Source organism: Brachionichthys hirsutus, chromosome 8 (genome assembly GCF_040956055.1).
Source record: "Brachionichthys hirsutus isolate HB-005 chromosome 8, CSIRO-AGI_Bhir_v1, whole genome shotgun sequence".
NCBI lineage: Eukaryota > Metazoa > Chordata > Actinopteri > Lophiiformes > Brachionichthyidae > Brachionichthys > Brachionichthys hirsutus.
The window spans coordinates 5495153-5505150 of NC_090904.1; the positions used below are offsets into that span (position 1 = coordinate 5495153).

Genomic DNA, 9998 nt, shown 5'->3' on the forward strand with positions numbered 1-9998 from the left:
ATGCTATTGATAAAAGGTCTTTGATATTTTAATTATTGACAAGTATACCTAAATAATTTTGTTAGATTGTGTAATACAGTTGTTATTTTTTACGTGTTTTTGAAGGACTGCAAGTCTGTTTGTCTGTTTGTTGTTGTGTACAGCTGTGAGACTGTCTGTGTGTACCATTAAGCATGTGTGCCGTGTGTAGTGTTTTTCGTGTGTGTTGGGGTGGGTGGGTTCTGCACTGCTCTGTCTATGTCCAGTGCAGTACATTATTCATCATTTGAAACAGATGAGTGAGTCTGTCGACTGCAGGATTGCCCCCAGGTTCAAGTCAATCCACCACCCAGGCACCCACACACAGACACACATTACACACTTGCACATGCAAATCCCCCAATACCCACAGTCACGTATTGCATTGTCCGTATTACAGAAGGAAATGCTAGTAGAAATTAGCCCCAAAATAATAATATTATATTTGGGTCAGTATCACAGATTTGCGTGGTGAATTCAACAATATTATTGTTATACTTTAATATAAAAAAATACTGTTATTCCGCTAAATAATACAAACAAGTAAATCCCTTACATGCAGCCAGTTCTTATTCAGATCACACTCTGTGGTTTAACAGTGTCATGAACATGAACAGAGTTTCAGGATGGATATCCTTTACTGAATGTCCCATACCTCCACATTGCTAAATTCTTGCTGGCTAAAACATTTCGAATATGCCAGTACCTCACTATTTCTGTTTACTCAGCATGGACTAAATACTTATATAACAAACAGGAATACTTATTTTCAATACTAACAACTCATCAGATCGCATTGTACATATTACCGGTATGTATCTTTTTAATTTATTGTTATTTTGCATCAATTGAGGAATTTAATATTAGTGTTATTTGTATTGTTAAATGTCGATGATTTATGTACTAAGGACTTTCAACGGAAACAAGACCGCTAGGGCTTTTTTGAAATGCTCCTCTTAGACAGGATGTTTGACTGTATTTGTACTGTAATACATGCTACTGTTTGACTGTACTTGTACTCTAACATTCTATCTAATAAGTATATTCATCATCATCATGGTTCCAAGTAGTAGCTTACGTCAGGATATGTAAAAATGATTGTGTATTTCCCCATCTTAATATTTGTATTACTTCTTCTTCTTTTTTTAAGTCTGATTGTTGTATTGGAAAACATATTGCTTTGTAAATCATCGGTGTGAATTCAATTCTATGAGTGACTTGCCTCCATTTTACTGTTAAATTGGCATCACTGGAGGGAGAAAGACAGAGAGAAGGACAGACAGAAAAGAGAGAGAGAAAGGCTATATGGAGAAAGCAGATTACATAAGTACCTCACCTCACATGCCTGACTATGTGACTGCAGAAAGGGAGGGAGGGGGGCGGAGAAAATTGGAGAAAATTAAGTGGAAGAGGGGAGAGAAGAGGGATTTGAACAGAGAGAGAGAGAGAGAGCGAGAGAGAGAGAGAGAGAGAGAGAGAGAGACTGATGATGAGTTTATAAAAATGGACGGAAAAATGATGTGGAGGACATACGAAGTGCCCTCTGTCATTCCAGTTACCAGTCACCTTGCCTGAATGGTAGCAGACAGAGTGCCGATGGAGACGGCTCTGATACAATCTTATCAGGCCTGAAAAATGCTGACATGATGAAAACATTTTGAAATCAAGTCAATTGGGGGGCAGAATGGTAGCCCCATTCAAACTGTCTAGCAGATCCATGTGTCAAAGAATAGGTTTTTAGCATTATTTTTTTACTCATTTTAGAAATTGTTACATTCAAGCTAAACATTTTAATAATGGAAAAAAAAAATCAATTATCAGACTTAATGCAGTCTCCATTTTAAAAGATCAGAGTCCTTCTATGTTCCCAAGTGGTTTCATCAAAATAGCACGATTAAGTGCTCCAATTTCGGAGGTTTGGCTCACGCTGCACAGACTGCTGCAAATCCAAATCACTGGAGCTGCTAGGGATTAAGTGTCTTGCTCAAGGACACTCTTCAGAAGAACACATTTTTTTTAATTGCTCTGTTTGAAAGGCAAGCTCCCAAATGACTAATCCATCCCAGTGTTAGCGTAACTCGGTATATCAAGTACTGCACTGTACTTGTATAAGGTGGTCCACCCGAAGGACAAACAACCCAGACACAGACAGAGCAATGTCGTGGATGCTGCTGTCATTTTTTGTCAAACTGGTTTCACCATTCCTAAACAAAGGAAGGTAAATCCCGCATGAAGGAAGACGAGGCTCATGTATTTTCATGCTCTTCTTTTTTTTCTATACTGGCTTGTGTGATCAATAGGGGAAATGATCCAAATCGCCTTGCTTTTACAAAGAAATCACCGAGTTATAATGATTTTGAATGTATTTTGTGTTTCCTTTGTGAGCTGATGACAAACATGACGTCATTGCCAGCAATCTTGCAATATGATATTTCAGCATGTGGAGGTCTGACCAGCAGAGGTCGTCCTTAGCCTACAAAACACAGACATGGTTGCATGTGTTTTGTTCTATAGTAAAGAACAGTAATATGTAATGAAACACATTTTGTATAATAGCTATAGCTAATACGAGTCGCATCTGTGACCGGTGGTTCATCTGGTTTATGTGAAGACTACCCCAAACACCAATGGGAATTGACCCATTTTTTTTCTCTGTTCTGTAATTATGGACTATTATAGATCCTACACTACTTATACTATAATGAAATTAGCAAGGTCTCTGCACACACACACACACACGAGAGAAAAAAAAGGTTTGTCAACCACAGCTCCAAAACCTTATTGTTTTTTTCACATTCATATCACAGTCTGTCCTTTAATATAACACAGTTCCTATCATAGGGACATTTGAAACAAATTCTGTATGAATTATAGAATATAAATATTGATCAAATCATTCAGAATCCCCGGTGGCTCAATTATCGCACGGCTGTCACCCCTGTCACCCCTGTCCTTGTATGAACGAGCACATTATAATCCATCTTCATCCAGATATCAAATTAGGCTGTTTGTTAACAATGGCTGGCTTCCTGCATTCATTAACACATTCAAGATGACCATCCTTTTGCCTCAGACAACGTCCACTCAGCCACCTTGCTGGTATTTGATGAAAAGGGGGATTTTCCACAAAGGTCTGGGAATTCAGTATCTGGAAATCTTGCCACAAGGTGGTGTGTGGGAGCTGCACATGGGGGGTGCAGGTTACCTGTGGTGTGTGGGAGCTGCACATGGGGGGTGCAGGTTACCTGTGGTGTGTGGGAGCTGCACATGGGGGGTGCAGGTTACCTGTGGTGTGTGGGAGCTGCACATGGGGGGGTCCAGGTTACCTGTGCTCACTGTGAGTGATTGTGAGCCATAAGCAAAACCAATTGGTATCGCAACAGCAGAGTGTCTTCAGCTGGCTGGCCGCCCTCTCAGCATTTTGGAATGTTCTTAATAGTTAATAATTATCATTAAGGTCTAATGATGACATCAACCTGTTTTAAATGTTTATAATAGTTAATAATTAGCATTGTTAAGGTCAAATGATGGCACCAACCTGTTTTGAAAGCAGGATATATTTGTATTTATTTCACAGAGATAATTATTGTAGTTCGAGTTGGCATGCGTCATTGCAGAGACCTTATGTTGCGTCAATTTAATAAATAAAACACTCGAACATTATAGTTTTCATTTAGTACCCTGATGTTATTTTTACCTATTCCACCTATTTTTTGTTAGATCGTGATCACAATAATCCAGATTATATACAAATAATGTCCGAGCAGTCAAAATGAAATACCAAACGATATGATTGTATTACTGCAGACACGAGTAAAACAATTATATGAGACGAGTTCTTCTTGACCGTTGAGACTATTATGACTAACAACAACGACCAGCCTTTTTGTGATTTTGACCTCATCTTGCAGACTCCATAGCCAACAGAACTGGATCAAATATTATGAGCCAAAATGGTAAATCCAAAAATATCCCCATTTGAATAGCTTGTTTATTTGAAAAATAATAATGACCACCTGTTTTTTTTGCTTGTTAGGCAAAACAAAGAGGCAACAACTCAAGACCAACAGAACAAGCTCGTTGGTGCTAATGTAATTAAAAGTTTGAATCTCACAATTAATATTCTATTATACTTTAAATCAGAAATTACTAACAATTTAGGCTTATATGAAAATCATCACTCTAGTGTGTGTGTGTGTGTGTGTGTGTCTGTTGCCATGGTCACTTCCTCACTACAAATTCATATACAGCTCCCAGACAGATTTCTATTGAATGGCAGATGTTGAAGATTCAGATGCTTGAAAATACCGTAGACAATCATCTTTATTGTTTGATGGTGATTTTAAATTAAGTTTGCAATATTTGCTCCATTTTTCATCACAAATTCACCATGATTGAATTTTTTTGAGGACTGGATGTAGAGGTTTTAGTCAAGGCTATTCACTTCACCACCAATTTGAAACAGATGGCATGCTTTCGTACAAATATTCAAAACCAGATGCAAAACATTTACTGCATTGGGATCAGAACTGCTGTATACAGTGCAGTGGATTCATGGGGCATCCCCCCCTGTTTATAATTTCACACACACCCCATAGCCCACATTACACGCACACTGTCAGTAAATTGAAATGGGGGGGACTTCATCAGGTGTCAATCACTGTCCTGTGGACAGGCTGGAGAGAGAGAGAGAGAGAGAGAGAGAACTTTTTATGTGCTATTCCAACCTCTGTCAGTGCAGCATGGAATTAAACGGACTGTCCTGGAAATCGTTGTCTCCATCACCGGTAAGTGTGAAACTGCATCCCGACAGACGCGCGTTTTCAATGGAAGCTGACAAATACAATTTGCTGCCGTTACAAAATAAGTATTTGTGCTGAAAACCCATCAAATGTATACGTCAGACGCAGCGGCGGTTCAACAGGTGGTCCTCCCCTCGCCTTTGTCCTTTGTGATCTCTTCCAGTTTTTAAGCAGGGCAACAAAAAAAAACTTCCCGTTGTTTTGTAATTAATTATGCAGACAGAAATCATTAGTGATGATCCTATTGAATAATTATCGCTGCGTAAATAGCCTGTAATTTTCTGGCGCGCAGTAAGAAAGAGGCGTATTGCGGCGCAGCTGTCCGCCGTTCTTTGTCTTATTATACACTGACTCATATGGTTTTTAAAATATTTGTGTTGCGGAGGAAGAACTTTTATGTGTGAGCTCATAGCTGCAAACAGGGAGGAAAATGTTTACAGCCGCACATTTCAGCTCAGACACTGATTTAATCGGGAGGTTTATGGATCAATCATCACGGGCTTTAAACTGAGAAGGGATCAATTAACATTTCATAAAACGCAAACTATGAAGGGCAGATTATTGGCTACTGTATGCACAACGCACGGAAATACGCCATAGATGTGTGGTTGAGACTGAATGTCTATAACGGTAACATGTGAGAGCGAACTAATCTGGATTTATTTATCTGATTAATTTCAGATTTATACTGTCATTTGCGTCACCCTTGTAATTTCTCCTGCGACCAGGAATCAGTTCGAAGTTGAAGAGGACCTCCTCAACTTTTCTAATTGGATGGACATGAATATAGTGGTACATGTCATTAGTGTATTGATGCATATGAAGCACTGGGACTGCCAATGCACCTGCATGGAGACCACCTGATATGCAATGTTTTAAATATCAAGAGGCCATGATCTTTAACTTGTGTCGCATTAAAGCCTGCAAAAATATGCATCTTGAGGTTGTTCTTTATTCCTCCTCCTGAGTCATCATCAGTGCGTATAGCAGACATGTAGACATGTCATATTATTTTCAGAAGAACGAAAGAAACTAAATGAACCGGAATAAAAGTTAAAGTTTCATCAGGAATTTATGGTGACAACAACAACACACTGCACGGGATGATAAAGATTTTGATTTTACGTCTACATGCAATATGGATGACTCTTATCTTCCTAGTGGCATCATGCCAGCCCTTGCATGTGCTGTGCTCCCATTATTAAATGCTATAACATGACTTATATTATATTATTGGATCCCCACTTTTATGTTGTGACAATTTATATGAGCAAAATGTGATGCTCTTGTTGGTCAAAAAAAAAACACACACACAATAATTGTGTAATACTAAGAGGAAAAAAAAATTCTCAGATTCTCTGATATTTGGATTTTAGTCCAAGGATCAAAATAATGTTTTTCAATTCAACGATTAGTCCCAGAAATGATCCGAACTAAAAAAAGCTATAAACAGAAACACGGGCTTGCTTCCATGACAGCGACTTTATTTCAGCCTAAAAAAAAATCAATGTCCCAGCATATCAATATTTTTTCCTGCGAGACATCGTGCTGTGCTTTGCAGACTGAAACATTTGATCAACAATGATGTGGTGTAGAGCTCAAAGACTGCTAAAACACAGATTTTACACAATGCTGACAGCATGTCAGTGCCTCAGTTGTGTCTGCTGCTGTGTTGATGGGATTTGCCTCCCTCCACTTCTGTGAGTGTTAAAGAAAGCCAACTGGACAGTGAAAAGAAAGAACAAGAAGGATTCTAGATTTTTTCTACAAAATATCCAAGCCAGAAATGCAGGAAAGGAATTTGAGTTTCTTAATAAACTCGAGATTATTTATGTATAAAGTGTTTTCTTACATTAAAATATTACTCAGAGGTTGGAGCCATTTACATTCACTTCGCTCAATGGAAACTGAAATGCTACTTCAGTGCATACATGTGTACAATTTGTACACGAGCATCATTCTGCAGTAAATTTTAATAATTATTGAGACACATTTTTGACTGAGAACAAGCATGTGCCTAAAATCTGTCTTTCTTTTATTTTACAGGTGCCAACAGTTTGGGTTTGCATAATAAATTGATTAACATGGCAGCACAGTGTAACATCTACAACTGGACAGTCGGCTGTAAAGAGTGAATTCAATCTGAGCGAAAACACTTTCCTCACTTCAAATTCTCCAGTTAAAGATAGACCGGCCTGTGATTTTCCACGATGGGATTTCATTAGATGTGGCAATCTAATTTCCACAATGGAGTCTTGCCTCTCTCCTCCCACAGACCTTCCTCACCTCAGCACCAACGCATCTGACAATAACAGCAACTGGACTGCCTTCAATGGCGACTCCCTGAGGAGCAATTACACCCTGACCCTCCATGACCTCCTTTACAATGCCCTTCTGGGGGTCTTTTTAGGACTGCTTTCCCTCGTCACTGTCATGATGAACCTACTTGTCCTCTACGCAGTAAAGAAGGAGAAGAGCCTTCACACTGTTGGCAACCTCTACATTGTCAGCCTGTCTGTGGCGGATCTCATTGTGGGGACAACAGTCATGCCTCTGAATCTGGTCTATTTGTTAGAAAATGAATGGAAGCTCGGGCGGGCTGTCTGCCAATTTTGGCTTATTATGGACTATGTGGCGAGCACGGCATCAATTTTCAGCTTGTTTATCTTATGTTTGGATCGGTACCGCTCTATCAGACAACCACTGAAGTACCTGAAATATCGAACTCGGGGAAAAGCCGGCGTGACGATTTCTGGAGCCTGGCTGCTGTCGATGATGTGGATTATACCAATTTTAGGATGGAGGGTTTTCACACATGTGGACCTTAAACCTGAGGAGGAGAACAAGTGCGACACCGATTTTCGCTTTGTCACATGGTTTAAAGTCATTACTGCCATCTTTAACTTCTATGTGCCTTCACTTTTGATGCTGTGGTTTTACACACACATCTACATGGCAGTAAGGCAACACCTTAGAGACAGAGAGAGGATCATCCATGCGATCGATTCCTTCGGAGAAAACGACAATGAACAAAATGCTGAGATTCCTTTGAAAAGTAACTCCAAATCACCTAAAAGGGAATGTAAGGCCACACTGCAACTCTCTAAAGAGCCGCCCTTGTTGGATCAGAACACTTTAGATCAGACTCATTCCCTCAAGGATGCTGACAAAACTAAAACGGCTTCATCCAGATCTCACAGAAGAATTGGTGTGAACTGCCAGAAATCCTCCCTCCCCATTAGAATAAAACGGATCAGCCCGCCGTGCAAGACTGACAGGTGCTCCTTGTCTCCTGAGGAGCAGCCACAGAGTGTCATTTCTTCTGAGGGGAATAATGAGGACAAAGTTCAAGCATCCTTGAATGAATGCCACGTCACAGTGCCAAACTCAGTGCGTGACGTGCACGATGTTGGTCAGGTGTCAAACACGGGGAGATATGCCCCCGTGCTCTACAACAACTACAACCTCAATCTAGCTCTACCTTGGATTGAGGAAGAGGTTGAAAATGCCAAATTGGATGCGATTAACGCAGTTACCCTGAAGGAGGCGTGGCAAAGGTTTATCGGCCAGTCACGTCATCGCATCCAAAGCTTGAGGATACATAAGGAGCACAAGGCAGCAAAGCAGCTGGGGTTCATCATCGCCGCGTTCCTGCTGTGTTGGATACCGTACTTCATCGTCTTCATGGTCATGGCATTCTGCAAAGAGTGTGTGCACCATGACCTTCACATGTTTACCATATGGCTGGGCTACATGAACTCCACTCTCAACCCTTTTATATACCCACTCTGCAGCAGCAACTTTAAAAGAGTCTTCAAAAATATTTTGAACATTCATTTGTGACAGGCGGAGAGTAAAGATGGCAAAATCACTGAATGCTGCTGCTATTACAGAGGAGGAATGTGTTGCATCAACTCAATGTCTTAAAGGGCCATGCATGGTTTCAGTATTTATTAAACTGCAAATGTTTTTTAAGCATCCTTTTGTTCAAAATTTTATTTTTATATCTATAGTCGCCATTTTAGTCAGACTTAGCAACATATGAGGATGCCAAAATTTCAGATTATTTATTTTGTCTATTGATTGCTAATGACAATAAAGTAAATTGATCACAATTATTGATTGGTCACAATCAATGATGTAACAATGAGATGTGACGTGATCTTGAAATATTTTACATTTTAAAACTACTCTCGTGCATCTTTGATAATTCTTTGCATTGTTTTCTAATCATTATGTTACTATGTAGGACATTAGATGTCCCTTATGAAACAGTGTGTGTATCTACAGGGTTCTTACAGAAGTATTGGATTGGGATAGGCTTTATTTCACTTTTGTTGCAAAGGAAGTTTGGAACCATATTTGAGGGGGCTCACCATTTTGTCCTCATCAAATGAGGACAATTTACTGAGGATACTGACTTATCCTTTACTGTTGTTATTGTTTTTTTTAATGGTGAGACAGTGCAAAAGCCCATGGGACTGTCAATCTTCAATTAAAAACGTGTTTTCGTGATGTTGTGTTAACATTGGCTTGTGGGTTTCTTGGTTTGTGTTGCTGGAAGAGTATTGATTCCTTAGTAATGTAGCCACCATGGAGGGTTTGGTTATCCTGGCCAGTGTTCACGTGCATATAATCGACATGTTTCTTGTCATGATAAAACTAGACTAGTATGGTGTAATAATAGTATCAGCACCTTCATTCACTTTACCGTATCTTTTTTCCATCGATGAATGGATACTTGGCAATTCTTCAGGTGAGAGCAAGGTCAAAATCATGTTACTTGTGTTACTACCCCCTGATGAACAATCATGTTAACACTATAGCTCCCCTCCAATTAAATTATTCTTTGGATTGTGTAGTGCTGGCCTTTGGTTGACAGAAAAATAGGAGAACCAAATAGACAGAGGGAGGAGAGGAGGCATGAAGAAGGTGACAAAGTTTACACTCAGGCCCACACATGAGTCCGAATATACAATCCTTGGTGTTATTTTTTTATATGCCAAAAACAGTAATGATATATTTATGTCACAAACACTGTTTGAATAAATTAATGGAATATGAATGTGATTGCTTGTGTTTGTCAGAGAGAGAGAGAGAGACAGGAAGCCGGAGAACACGGAAAGAACCCACAGACACGGGGAGAACATACCAACCCCCCCCCCCCCCCCTTCTCTC

General features: G+C 39.7%; 1 protein-coding gene across 1 annotated transcript; it reads left to right on the forward strand.

The window, feature by feature from the left end:
- The first annotated feature begins 7067 nt into the window (after positions 1–7067).
- On the forward strand, positions 7068–8663 carry hrh1 (histamine receptor H1). Its single transcript, XM_068742961.1, has one exon. It carries the CDS (start codon positions 7068–7070, stop codon positions 8661–8663), a length of 1596 nt encoding a protein of 531 aa, XP_068599062.1.
- Positions 8664–9998: the final 1335 nt, after the last annotated feature.

Bases quoted from the DNA above. Each gene is read 5' to 3' on its own strand.
- hrh1 (XM_068742961.1), top strand. From the start codon at position 7,068: ATGGAGTCTTGCCTCTCTCCTCCCACAGACCTTCCTCACCTCAGCACC.